At 56.7% G+C, this 14,148-nt stretch overlaps 1 protein-coding gene and 1 pseudogene across 3 annotated transcripts in view; both read left to right on the top strand.

The window, feature by feature from the left end:
• CAPZB (capping actin protein of muscle Z-line subunit beta) overlaps positions 1–14,148 on the top strand; it is a 131,838-nt gene that overhangs the window by 116,308 nt on the left and 1,382 nt on the right. For 2 of the 3 annotated variants that reach the window (XM_069479427.1, XM_069479428.1), the window contains exons 7-8: positions 9,621–9,686; positions 10,346–10,422. In XM_069479427.1, the coding sequence (XP_069335528.1) occupies positions 9,621–9,686; positions 10,346–10,422 (143 nt within the window). Of the gene's footprint in view, positions 1–9,620; positions 9,687–10,345; positions 10,423–11,825; positions 11,939–14,148 lie in introns of all 3 variants that reach the window. The other variant, XM_069479426.1, reaches the window with a different exon arrangement.
• LOC138389068 (uncharacterized) lies at positions 967–2,403 on the top strand (annotated as a pseudogene).

Genomic DNA, 14,148 nt, shown 5'->3' with positions numbered 1-14,148 from the left:
AGAGAAGTCGGTACTGGCAGGATTGGTGCGGCTCAGGGGCGTCCTCAGGAGGGGGCCGCCTTCTGTGCCCGTGTCCTTCCCATCTCCCATTCTCAGAGTGCCTAACCTTTGAGTATGAGGATCCCTTTCAACATCAGAAAAATTTTTTTCAATAAGATAATTATAGTCTTAATAGCTGTAGAGAGAAAAAAAATATATGGCAGGTAGGATTAATTTAGTGCATCTCCTAAGTGACTTATTCTGCAACAGCATCTACATGCACTTGGAGAACGGGTGCAAGGCGAATGTCAGCTGCCGTGCTGGGGGTGTGTATTGGAGCCTGAGACCTTCCACCTGCCAAACCTCCATTGACTCTCGGTGTCAGAGGGGCTTGAGGCCAGAATGGATCTTGGGGGTCCCCTTGACTATGGGGCAAGACTGTCCCCATCCCAGAATTAAGCATTCATGCTCCCAGGGCAGGGCCCAGCCTTTCGAGTGGAGGTGGGCTCTTGTTTTCTGGGGGCCCCCAGCAGAGGAGGGGGAGGCGACCCCCTGGGCGACTACCCCACACAGCCTGCCTCCCCGACCCTGCCACCTGGGTAGTGGCTGGAAAATCCTAAATCTGGATCCGGAGACTGCTTCCTGCATCACTTACCGCTCCAAGCTGTTTATAATTCCAGCCGGTGTACAGTGACCTGGACAAATATTTAATCCTCCGTCTTCCTAATAGTTTAAATCAGAGCTGTCAGCCACGGCCAGAGTCTGGTTCCGGCTTGCCGTGAGCTGTGCCTCCTGCCAAGCCAAACTCAGCCTGATGAGTGGCTGTCCCCAGCACACCTTGGCCGGGGCCGTGGGCCTTGTTTGCATTGCCTTTTGCTCTTGGGGCTTTAATAGGAAATTCACGCTCTGTCATCATTCTAACGGCCGATCACATAATTCACTCGAGGGGCATTGAAGCTAGGGCTGGTTTCCAGTGTAAGTAACTGTATGGGGTGAGTGGGGAGGGGGAGCAATGAGAGAGACAAATCTAAGTTAATGATGCGCAGCGTCTGAGCAACAGGGGAAATAAAGGTTGCAGGGTTTGGCTGTGTGTCCCAATGAGCCTGGAAAAACGTCTGTGGTTGCCTTGGATGGGAGACAAAAGGTTCCAGGAAAGTTGAGCAAACCAGTGGCAGAGCGAGTGTTGTGGGCTGACCCCTTTGAGGAGATTGTAAACAAGGTCGAGTTATTCCCATTGAACAGATGAGGAAACTGAGGTTCCAGTTGTGAAATAATTTGCCCATATGACTTCACCAGTAAGAAGCAGGACCGAGATTTGAACCCTGAAATGTCTGATGAGAAAAAAACATGCTACTTTCTACCACGGCATACTGTTTGGGTCTTAATCTGTCCCCTGTGCCTGACATTCAGTGACTGCTAAATAGTAAAATGGAAATGCATTGAGCAGTCTGCTCAGTATAGACAGGACATAGTCCTGTGGGCACCTGGTGACATCTGTCAGCAACCCCTCCTCCTCCCTTTCCTCCCCCTCCTCCGGCAGCCGGCTCAAGGGCAGCTGCAGTGGCCCAGTGGGCTCTGAAGCAGGCAGGGCCAGCGCTGCAGTCCCACGCCGGTTGGCCTCCCTGGGGGTGTGCTGAGTGCCACGACCCTTTGGCCCCTCCTGTGGGTGAGCGTTTAGCTTTCAGGGTGACCTCCTGCGGGAAGTGGGTTGACCATAGGGAATGCCTTTGCTCCTGGAGGCAGTGAGGAGGGTTTTAGGATTTTCAGGGATCTGAATGATCTTATTGGATCTGTGCTTTCAGAAAGTGGCTCTGCCAGCTGGCTTGGGGGACCGGTGGGCAGGAGGAGGCTGTTAGAGTCGTCCAGGAGAGAGGTGACAGGGGCCCAGACTGGGTAGCCCTGGGAGGGTTAGACATGCCTGTGGCGAGGAGGTCAGTGAAGAAGCTGGTGTCCGCTCAGGGCAGGTGACAAGAGCCAAGAGGAAGGACAGAGGCATGAGGGGTAGAGGAGGAATGACAGGCTGGAGGCCTTCAGAGTGGAGTGGTCAGGGCTTGGCTGACCGGGACCTGAGATGGGGGACAAGTGAGGGGCCCCTTCTCTTGAGTGTCCATTACACTCACAGTGACCCAGCCCTAGGTTTTTCCTCTGGAAACCTGGCTTTGTGGCGGTCACTCACGCTCACATCCACACCCCACGTGTGTCGGGAAGGAAAGCCACTTGGCCTTTGGAGCCGTCTCCCCAGACCCACAGTGCCAGGCTCTGACCCCGAGAGCCATCCAGCCAGCAGGCGGCACTCCTAGGCAAGGCCAGGCGGGTCTCCGGGTGCCCCTGGTGTCCGGTGACCCACCCTACCTCGGCAGCAGCCCTGCCTGGGTGCCCTTCCCCGTGCCTGGCTCAGGTGCGCCCCATCTGGAGAAGGGCTGATGGCTTTAGCTTGCTGGTGGCTCTCCTCCGTGGTCCCTTCCCACAGACTTGCCAGGCTTGCCTGTGCCCCTCCTTTCTCAGCTGAGGAGGCCAGTGAAGGAGGCGGAGCTTGGCCCTGGTTGGCACATGTAGTAGGTCAGGACCCCTGGTGTGGACACGCCCCGGTGGGCTCTGGCTGCTACGCACCGGGCCACACTGCCCCCAAGGCTTCACGTTAGCCTTTTGTTCCTCCCGTTACCCCCCAAAAGATGTCTCTTGGGGACGTCAACTGGAAAAGGAGGTAGGTAGGTAAGTGTCAGGCAAATCCTGCAGCTGTGGGGCTGTCGGGGAAGGTGAGCCATGGCCTTCGTGGGAGCTCATTACGGTGGGTCGCACCTTCCTGCCAGGGCTGGGGACACCCGCAAGGGAAGGCGGACGGGAGCTGCCCTTTGGCGGACCGCCACGTGGGCCCCGGTGGGAGGGTGGTGGAGCAAGTGCAAGAGGTTGCAAGCCAAGTACCAGCGTGCTGAAAAGGAAGTTGTACCGAGAGGTCTCTCCTGTGTGACAGCAGAGATGTGGGAAAGAGGCAGGACCGTAAATCTCCGGAAGGAGATCCAAGGTTTTCCGTCCGGGGAAGGGCCCTGCAGATGTTCGTTTGATTTTTTTTTTTTTTTTCCAGATTCTAAATATTTAGAAGTGAAGGTGAAACGCTTTGTTGAGTGGGGGGATCAGGCAGATCGTTCACAGGCTGAGCCTCTCTGCCCACTCAGCAGCAGGCGCCCCAACAATCTCCAGGCACTAAAACTCCAGCAGAGGCGCCCGCCCAGCTCTCACGGCAGGAAGCTCCCCTCGGACCCACGCGGGGCAGTGAGGCGTGGCAGTGTGTTTTGTCACGGGCAGAGCCCACGGCCCCTCCTTCCAGCTGCAGGGAACAGGGGTGGGCCGGGCCACACCCAGGAGGTCCTGGGGCTCGTGTGCACTCTGCGGGCCTCAGCTGCAGCCACGAGCGCTCCTGGTGTGCCGCGAGGCTGCCGCGCCCTAGGGTGGAGATGCCCAAGCAGTGAGGCTTTTAGGGACAGTTGGGTTTCTGTCAGATGCCCTGGGGTGGGGTGTCCCGGTGCCCGGCTGGGAAGGAAAGCAGGAGTGAGACTGGCTCCTTGCCGCCATGCCTCACTGGGAGGAGCAGGCGCAGGAGAGGAAGGGGCCCAGGATCCTTGGTGGGAGGTGGCTGGGGCTGGGATGGAGCCCGCTCGGGCCTTCCGAGCCCTGCCTCGTGGTTTGTCCTCCACTTTCCCGGTGAAGAACAGAGATGAAAACGGAGCTAGCTTGAGAGGTCTCAGGGAAGGAAACAGGTTTCAGAATCATGCAGACCTTAGTTCAAACCCCAGCCCAGTCACTTTCCAGCCGTGTGACCTGGACAAGCCACTTCACTTCTTTGAAACTCAGTGTTTTCACCATAGAATTGATGGTGCTTATTTTGAAAGGTCATTGTGGAGGGGAAGTAAGAAACCATTTTGACACATGGTTTCATGCTCAATAAATAACAGCCATTACTGCTACTACCACATATCTTGCAAACAGAGACTTGTAGAATATATACAATTTTAGATTCAGTTGAGGTTTTCCTAAACTGGACAGACATAGCCTTCCCTGGGAGGCTGGCTGACCACTGTCTGCTGGCTGGCAGCATGTGAAGCCCTGGCCTCCGACTCCCAGCATAGCTTGGTGACCAGGAGGACGCCAGAGACCCTGAGAGCCCTGGGAGTGGAGCTCTGTTTTTGTTTGTTTGTTTTTGAAACAGAGTTTCACTCTGTCGCCCTGGGTAGAGTGCAGTGGTGTCATCATGGCCCACTGCAAACTCAAACGCCTGTGCTCAAGCAATCCTCCTGCCTCAGCCTCCTGAGTAGCTGGGACTGTAGGCATGTGCCACCACGCCTGGCTGATTTTTCTATTTTTGGTAGAGACAGGGTCTTGCTCTTGCTCGGGCTGGTCTTGAACTCCTGGCCTCAAGCGATCCTCCCGCCTCTGCCTCCCAGAGTGCTAGGATTATAGGTGCGAGGCACCGCGCCTGGCCTTGGAGCTCTGTTTTGACAACGTGAGAGCTGCCACTCCACCAGGCACGGTTCTAGGCATTTTCTGTACATTCGCTTATTCCGTGTGAGGTCAAGGCCCAGACAAGCCGGGCCCTTTCCTCCTGGGCTCCTGGGGTCTGAGGACGAGGCAGCCACAGAGCTGCTGCGCGGGGCTGGCTGCCTGCAGGCCCCACCCTGCTGCTGTGCCCGCTGGAAGACGCCGCGTGGCAGTGGGAGGTGTGGTACACCCGTGTGCGGAGAATGGCCTGCTGGTTTCCAGACACTCGCCCCTGTCGTCCCCAGGCCACGGAGACCAGAGGTGCCTGCGGGGCGCTCTTGGGCTGGGCTCCAGACTTGGTTGGAACCACCTTGTGGAACATCTGTGCGGCCACAGCACATAAGAATGTTTTCCTTCTGGCAGCCACTTTTATAAGGATGTAATAATATATGCATTGCAAAAATGGTGCTATTTTTGGTGGGGAGGCATTGCCAGCGAGCTGACCCCGACCAGGGGTGGAGGGGAGTCGGCCTGGGGGAGGGGGCAGGGGGCTGTGGAAACACGCCCATGTGCTGGGCTCTCTGCCCCCACTCCCCAGCCCCTACAGGGGCATTGATACGGGCTCAAATTCCCTGCCACGAGCAAGGGGGCCCCTCTTGTTCTCCTGAAGAGTCAGTCTGCTGGAGAAGGGGCTGCGCAACTGGGAACATAGCAGCCTTCTCCCCCCACCCACCTCTTCTACCTTGGGGTGTCCAGTGGCTTCAGCCTTTCTGTTTGTTGGAAAGTGGCTCTTGGTTCTGAAACACAGAGACAGGAGCCAAGAGGTTCAGCTGCTGATGTGACACACACTGGTGGCCCAGAGCCCTTTGCCAACTAGCCTCACTTTGGGCTCTTGGTGCTCATTTAAGATGGGGCCCGTCAGTGAACTCAAAGTCCTCATCCCTTCCCTGGGGTGGCCAGGAATCTGCCCTCCACGTGAGCTGGGGTGGGAGACAGGCTGCAGTTCGCTGGAAGGACGTTATTGGGATCAGACCCCCCGCGTCTCCCTGCCCTGCAGAGCAGCTCTCTGTGCAGCCCTGAGCTGGGCACAGTAACCGTTTCCATGTGCGAGAGAGAACACACAGTCCCAGCGTGTTGACATCCAAACGCTCCTTTTAAAAACGAGTGTATGAAGCACCCTCCCCCTGAGCGCGCTCCCCAACTCCCCAACACACGCACCAACCGGTTGTCCTGGCAACAGAGTTTTGCTAAGGGAAGATGATGTTCCAGCAAACACTCCGGTTCTGCTGAGGGTGGAGCATTTGCTAGACCTGAAATGGAGGGAAACGGCTCTCACTTTCAAGTTCATGAGCACTCTCACTCCTCCTGTTTTATGGGGAACACTTTGGAGTCTCTGTGGATCGAGACTCCCCAGGATCACTGCCCAGAGTGTGCCAGGACAGTTGAGAGCCCGTGTTGGTCATTCCAGCATTTCTCTCCCCCTTTTCCACTAGTCCTCAGCACAGCAGTCTTGCCAGAACCAGACGTCTTTGTTCTGCAGAGATTTAGTCTCGTTAACTTTGGAAGGGCCACTCGCAACCATAGGTTCCAGACTGTTGCTCTCAAATGGGTCCCCCTCGTGTAACATCTTTGCCAAATGGCCACCCCTTTTCTGTCCAGACACCTAGTGCCATGGAGCTCATTGCTGGACGAGCAGATGCCTGTTAGGGACAACTCTGTCACCCGTGATGTGCTCTCGCTCCTGGGTTCTACCTCCGCCTTTGGCAGCGACGTAGATTGAGTCTGCTCCAGCCGTGGGATGCAGGCCTTCAGAGCCCTGCCGGGTCTCTCGGGGTGCCCCCCCCCCAACACCCAGGCCTGAATATCGCCAGTTCTTTCCTGTTTCTCGGGGTCAGGGTGTTCAGACCTTTTAAGTGGATGAACTCTAACTCGTCCATGGCTCTCTCAAAACCTGTTGCCCTAGTCAGGTAGGATGGCGCATGCCTGTAGTCCCAGCTGCCTGGGAGCCTAAGGCAGGAGGATCACAGGAGTTCCAATCTAGCCTGGGCAACACAGGGAAGCCCCATCTCTTAAAAAAAAAAAAAAGAAACAAAGAAAAAACCAGTGCCCTAAACTGAGTCCAGCCCTACAGATTTTGCTTCCCTGGGGCAGACCAAGGGGGGAGGGACCATTGCCTTCCTAGGCAAGTAATGGGACCCGGAAGCCGCAGTGTCTTGGTTTTGTGATGGGTAAGGGATGCCGTCCCTGGTCTGGGCACAGTGATAGTTTCATTGATATGCCTGAAAGTTGCACCCCAGCTGTCGCAGCAGCCTCATCACATTCTCATCAGCTTGAAATCATCTAAAAACCACGAGTCTCTTCACAGGGACTCTTTGCAAATCAGAAGTTCTCCGTTTTATACTCAGTGAGATTAATGTTTGAGCCTAAGTATCTGGCTTGCGTTTTCCCAGGTAAATTGGCAACTGAAGTAGCTTCTAACATCGAAGCCGTCAGAATCTAACCGTGCCGTGTGATCTGGGCAGATAGGTTACTTGCATCGTTAAGCTTCTGTTGCTTTGGGTTTAAAGTAGGGTTCCTAGGGAAATGAAATGGAATGAGGTGGCTGCCGCTGTCATTCTGTAGCTGACCCAGGTTTCCAGGTTCTGCAGTGACCCTCTGACCTTGACCCTTGGTGCTGCCAGTAGGATGCTGATAACCCTCCTGGCTGCGCCTCCGTGTAAGTCCTGCACAAGCAGGTTGACCCAGGGCAGGTGGAGGCTTTTACGGGGTGCCACGGAGGCTGCCTGGGAACCTGGTGTCCAGCCCCTCATCTCAGCCACAGCCACAGGATGTTGGACGGGAACCTGCCCGAAGGATGTGATCTTACTGAAGTCGTGCCTTGTTCTCCTGGCCCAGCATCCCCATCCCAACAGGAAGTGGGCATTCCTGTGGCTGGCTCCTCTCGGTCGCTGATAGTAGAATGTGCCAACAGTTGATTTTAACAATCCCATCAAAAATTGTTGTCTGGGGCCGGGCATGTTGTCTCATTCCTATAATCCCAGTACTGTGGGAGGCAGAGGCAGGAGAATCACTTGAGCCCAGGAGTTTGAGACCAGCCTGAGCAACATAGTGGGTACCTGTCTCTGCAAAAAAAAAAAAAAAATTAAAAATTAGCCGGGCATGGTGGCGTGCACATGTAGTCCCAGCTACTCAGGAGGCTGAGGCAGGAAGTTCGCTCGTGCCCAGGAGTTTGAGGCTGCAGTGAGCTGTGATTGCACCGCTGCACTCCAGCCTGGGCAACAGAGTGAGAGCTGGCCTTTCAAAACAAAAATCCTGCTTGTCCTTTTCAAACTAGTGTTTAACTGCTAGACTCCACTCTTCCTTCTTTGACAAAAGTCGGGTGTACTGCTGCAGCCCTCCAGAATTCCTGCACCCCTGAAGTGCGCTGCCCCTTCTGAAGATTCACTGCACGCAGGTCGGATTTGCGTGGAATGACCTAGAAGCCTGGTCGTTGACAGTGACTTGGTTCTGTCCTACCATATGTTTGCCCGTTTGCACCTTCAGCCCCTCTTAACTGGATCTGTTCTGCCTTTCCCAGCATGAAAGTCATGCTCCCCGGTGAGGACAGGTAGAGATGTGCGAGGCAGCAGGGGCTTTGCCCTGGGAGCAGGCCGGCACCCGCCCTGAGCCTCCGCCCCTCTGCCCTCTGCTTCTGGTTCCAAAGACGGGAACCCACTTTTTCTTTGCTTTTTTTTTTTTTTTTTTTTTTTTGAGACAGAGTCTTGCTCTATTGCCCAGGCTAGAGTGCCGTGGTGTCAGCCTCGCTCACAACAACCTCACACTCCTGGGCTCAAGCGATCCTCCTGCCTCAGCCTCCCGAGTAGCTGGGACTACAGGCATGCGCCACCATGCCCAGCTAATTTTTTTTATATATATATTTAGCTGTCCAAATCATTTCTTTCTATTTTTTTAGTAGAGACGGGTCTCACTCTTGCTCAGGTTGGTCTCGAACTCCTGACCTCGAGTGATCCTCCCGCCTTGGCCTCCCAGAGTGCTAGGATTACAGGCGTGAGCCACCTCGCCCGGCCTTTTTTTTTTTTTTTTTTTTTTACTAGCTTGAACTCATTTTGATTCCTGATACTGTTCTTTTCATCCCTCTAATTACTTATTTCAGCTTCCACATTTTATTTCAGCAACAACAATGGCACCATGATAGTCTCGTCTGACTCTTATTTTCAGTGTAGTAACAGGGAGCATGTATGTGCTTAGCATTGTGCCAGGCACCCTGTGAGTTAAGTTATGAAACAGGTAAATCTCTCTGTAAAGAATTTGTATTCTTGTCGGGGAACTAAGGCATAGGAAAACAGTGAGGGGGAATCCACAATTCAGGAACGAGTGCTGGAGCCAGCAGTGGCCAGGCCCTTCTTCCCTCCCCTCCTCCCTTCCTTCCAGCGCCCACAGTGGAGATTATCGGGCCAGAACTGGCTCTTCCTGGGCGTAGGAAAAAGAGACTAGTCGCTGCGTCCCCGGCCCCCCCTCTCGTCTGTATTGAGGTGCTCTCGCTCCAACTCCCCCCTTGGAGTAGAACGAGCAGGCTCTGGAGTGAGAATGGGTTTGACCCAGGTCTGCCATTGGTACCCGAGTGACCTTGGGCAAGTCACTCCAGCCCTCTGGCCTCAGAGCCTCTGTCAAAGGGTATCAGTCCCTCCCTCCGAGGCCTACAGCAGATGGCATCACAGAGCTGCCATTAAGAGCGTCCGGGTGCAGCAGCGGTGGCTGCTGGGGGACTCGCCTGCGGTATCGGGGCGGCTGGCCAGACCCTGCCGATAGTGGCGTGAAGACACTGAGTGCATCTTCTCCAGTTGGCCCTGGATGTGCCAGGGCTGGGCCAGGGTGGTCCCCTTCGCCCTCCTTGCCTTGGGAGGGCAGCAGCAAAACTCTTTCCCCCGGCACTGGGGCTCTGGGTGTCTGCTGGCAGGGCTGTTTCCAGCCGGAAACTTAAGTCATTTTGTGCTCCAGCTCTGCTGCAGGAAAAGTGGCCTTGTAACACCTGCAGCTGGCTCCACAGAGCTGCCCGGGGACAATAGGCTCTTTGCAAACCCTGGAGGTGGGCTGGCTGCCGGCAGAGCCGCCTTTCTCAGGGAGCCCCGGCCTCCTCTGACTCGGAGGAATGTTTTTGTCTTTTGCAGATGGAGAAGGATGAGACCGTGAGCGACTGCTCCCCACACATAGCCAATATCGGGCGCCTGGTAGAGGTGAGTGGCCCTGTGGGCTCTCTGGGCCCTGGATTGCGCCTCCATCAACCCACCGCACATGCCACTGGCCCCTGGAGCCCGTGTGCCAGCTTGCTGGCCTTGTCCCTCTGCCGCTTCCTTCCAGCTCCATAGCAGGCAGCAGAGCAGTTCGCGTTTTGTGCCCTGACTGCGTATTCCCTGAGCCTTCTGATCTGGGTGCGAGCCCTGGGCTCCAAAGGCACCTCCCCTCCGTCCCTGGCTCCCCCATCGCCTGGGTGTGAACAGAGACCTGAGCAGGGAAAGGACGCGGATCCCTGGAACACTGGTGGGGCTCTGGAGCGATTTCAGTCCTCCCTGTCACCACGCTGGTCTGGAAGGAGGGGAGGTGCTCTTGGGTTTCACGGAATTGTTCACGGAATTGGGGGGGAGGCAGAGGAGTGGTGATGTGGTTTAGACCGGCTCCCAGCAACGGTCAGAGTTGGCTGCCAATAACCTGAGTACTGGCGTCCTCCCTCCCCGAGGACCGAGTCCTGGGAGCACAAGTTGCAGGTGGCACCCGGAGCAGGCGTGTGCCTCCCCCCAGTGGCCACAGCGGGGACTGCGGGGCGGGAGGGGAGGGGCGAGCGGGCCGGTGTGCCCAAGAGTCCTAACCGCTCCTCATGTGCTGACCTCCCTTCCAGGACATGGAAAATAAAATCAGAAGTACGCTGAATGAGATCTACTTTGGAAAAACAAAGGACATTGTCAATGGGCTGAGGTAATGTAGCAAAAGCACAAGCTCTGGAGCCAGAAAGATAGGGGTTTAAACGCTGGCCCCACTAGTTAATAGCCATGGGCCTTGGGCCTCAGTTTCCTCATTTGTAAAAGAGGGCTCGAGGACCTACCTCTAGGATCGTTGTGCAGACTTTGAAAGGTAAAGTGACTCTTACGCAGTTTGCACGCTTCGTAGCTGCGGGTTCCTGCCACCATTTTTGTGTCCTGGGGCACATTGACCTGAACAGCCATGGGTGCCCTCCTCCCTGGGGTCTGCCTCCTCTCAGTCCTCCAGCCTGTCGGCCCCGCTAAAGAATCTGCCCGGCCCCTTTGGCCCTGAAGGTGCCCCCAGACCACACCCTGGGACACCGGAGGTGTGCGGACTGCAGACGGGGGCAGCCTGGCGGCCTCTGGCAGGCCTAGGCTCTGTGACATGCAGAGAGAGAGCCCTTCCCCCTGCCCGTTGGAGAGGGCCCAGCCGCTCTGACGTCCTCGCCAGGGCCCTGCTGGCAGTGGCCAGGGCCCTGAGCCATCCCACCCATCTCACGCCCCCGGTTCTGCAGTGTTGGCCCGAGGACCAGCTGAGAGGGGTGCTCTGAGCCCTCCAGGTCCCTGGTGGACACAGTGGGAGGCCGGCGCCCAGCTGGGGCAGGAGAGCAGCTGTGAGCGAGCACTGGCCTTGGAGTCAGGAGGCCGGGATCTCCCTCAAGCTCTGTCATCCTGAGCTGTGTGCCCATCAATACTGAGAGGCCTGACCCCGCCCAGGAGGCAGGGTGGCTGAAGGAGTCAGCTGAGATGACACAGTCTGTAACGTGTTCTGTAGTCCAGCGCCACCGTGTGAGGCCAGCAGGCGTGCTGTGCCCCTCACTGCGACCTCACACCTCCGGGGGAGAGGAGAGGCAGGGAGCAGCTCTGGGGCTGCCCCGGCTCCCGGCCTTGCCCTGGAGAATGATGTGCACCGCCTGCTCTACAGCTTTAAAGCCAGGGAGGCGTCCTCTTTGGACCTTGCCTTCCTGGTTCCCGCCCCACCTGGGGGCTGGGGCTGGCCCTGGTGGGTTTCATTTTCCCTTCCTGGTCTATGGCCGGGTAAGAGCCCAGTGGTGCCAGGTGTCAGGCCTGCCACCTCCGGCCACTGCACCATCCACACCAAACACACAGTCCCACCCCCAGCCTGCCGGAAACGGGGAGGGAAGTGGAAGGGCATGTGGGTGGTGGTGGTGAGCCCTAGAGCCAACACCACCAGCGTGTACCTCTGCGACAGAGATGCCACTCAGAGGCCCCCAAGCAGCCGCAGCGTCGGCATGCCCCTCCCCCTCCGGCCTCGCGTCTCCTCTGTCGCCCCCCCCTTCGTGTCCTGTATTCTTGTTCTCTCCCTTCCCACTTCACTCATCTCTGAACACTCTCTAGATCTATTGACGCTATCCCTGACAACCAAAAGTTTAAGCAGTTGCAGAGGGAGCTCTCTCAAGTGCTGACCCAGCGCCAGATCTACATCCAGCCTGATAATTAAGCCGATCCAGGTACCCCGCCCGAGAGGCACGAGACCCTCCCCACTAAACAGGACTCACCAACCCGCCGAGACCCCGCCGGGCCGGCTGTTGCCGCGTGGCCATTTAAACCACCGCTAACCCCGTGTCCGCCCACAGCTGTCGAGTGGCCACGTTAACACGCAGCCTCAGCCCCACGTAACACGGATGCCTGTCACGCGTGTGGCGTGTGCTTTGCACCCCGGGCAGAGGCTAGGTGTGGGGAAGGCGGCCGGGTTTGGCTTTTGCTTCTGAAGAGCCCGGGCCCAGGGCTGACGTCGTCCGTCCAGCGGCAGCACTTTTGCACACTAGGTCCCCCCCTGAGCCCCGTCTTCTACCAGGGACCCCAAGAGCCAAATCAGACCCCTTCTTGAGGGATGGGGCTGGCTGACGTGGAAGAGGTGCTCTCACGCGGTCTCTGAAGAGGGCCCACGGGGTGGGGCTGGGATGTCCCAGGCTGGCCAATGCACCCCCAGACCAGTTGCTGCTAGAGCTGCCCGGCGCCCAGTGCCCACGCTGCCTGGACCAGCGTAGCCTCCGCCCCTAACGAGCTGCAGCTGCTCTTTAAAGGAGTCACGCTGGTGGAAAGGAAAATAGCCTTGCTTGTTGATAATGGCCAAGAACCATGGCCTGAGCCTGTGACAAATACAGATGTCGGAAAGCAGTCAGCATCCCTGGAGAGCAGGAGGGAAGCTGTGTGTAAAAATAAGGCCCGTGGAAACCCCGCTGGGTGGGGCTGCAGAGCTCAGGGTTGGGGGCTGGACACAGAAAGCCCACCCCAGAAGTATAGTGGGCTTTCCGGAGCAGGGGTGGGTTGGGGCACTTATGTAGCCAGATGGAGCTGTTTTTCTGGGGCTGGGGGCCTTCAGCCTGCCAGTCCAGTCTGTGTGTGGCAACTTCAGGCCCAACTCGTCCATTGGCCTCATGGGGCCATCAGAGGTTCCCCTCATGGCATTGAGAAAACCCCCTTTTTAAGGTGCACCATGATGGTGCAGTTCCCTGGCCGCCCACTGGGGGCGTCCTGGCGTGGAAACTGGCAGACAGCCAGCGCCTGTGCGCCCAGGGCCGGCCCTGCCTCCCACACCCAGTCCAGTGCTGCCTCCGGGCACTGTGTTGAGTTGCTTGGCAGTGATCTCCCAAGCTCTGTCCCTTAAACGAGCCCCCTGCTCCTTACGCCTTCAGCCATTCCACTTCTAACCTCCCTGCCTCTAACCTGATCCTGGCTCTGGAACTTTCTCCTTTGTAGCGGGGGGTTTGGCTGGTCACAGCCCAGACTTGGAGCACTCGGCTCCTTCCCAGAAGAGCTGGCACCTGCCTAGGCCGGGGAGCCTGTGAGCTGCTGCTTTGCCCACTGTGTCTCCCGTGGGCAGCCTTAGCCGCCATCGTGAGCTGCGCTAGGAGTCCACGGGGGACTGGCTGAGTGGTGGAGCTCAGGGGCCACCGGGGCTGATGTCCTGACTCTGCCTCAGGCCACCGCAGAGCCAGGGGCTGTGCAGGGCAAATACTCAGAAATGCGTATTTCCCCAGAGCACCCAGACGTCAGTGCTTCTCGGGAATTTTTCCAGTTGTTTCCAGATCGCTTCACGTGTTGTCTGTTCTACCTCTTGGCATGTCCAGGGCACTTCCCAGGATTTTTCTAGGATTCAGTAGCCAGAATCCAACTTGGGATGCTCTTGCTTCTCCCGGGTCCTGCTGCATTTTACTTCACCCATTTTCCCACTGGGGGGATTTATTCTCTGGTCCATCCTTCCCACTCTCCTTCACATTCAGTGTGAATCGAACCTGAGACTCTGGCTGAGGGTCCCATCCACAGCATGCGTCTTAGGCAGCCCTTGGCCCTGTTTGCTGCTGCTTCTAAACTGTTAAAAAGTTTATAAATAGTTTACTAAGTTCTTGGTTTACCAATATATTGGGTAAATTTGACAAAACGATTATCCAGGGGCGTTTCTCTCTGAACCTCAGTTTCCTTGTCTGTAAATTGGACTAATAGTAAAGACTCCCCAGGAATCTGGTGAGAAATAATATGTATGACAAGGACTTGGTAAGTTGTAAGATCTCCACAAACCTTAGTAGTTTCTAGCTTTGTTCGAAGAGTGTCACCACACAGGTAAATGCAGTCACCCTTGATCATTTCCACACAAATCCAGGATTTGACAGCCGGGGTCCCAGGGCCACTCAACCCTTTCCTGCGGTGCCTTTTGAGA

Source organism: Eulemur rufifrons, chromosome 8 (assembly GCF_041146395.1).
Source record: "Eulemur rufifrons isolate Redbay chromosome 8, OSU_ERuf_1, whole genome shotgun sequence".
Classification (NCBI taxonomy): domain Eukaryota; kingdom Metazoa; phylum Chordata; class Mammalia; order Primates; family Lemuridae; genus Eulemur; species Eulemur rufifrons.
Note: the sequence above shows the minus strand (reverse complement) of the source record. Positions and strands in the feature narration are given on the sequence as shown.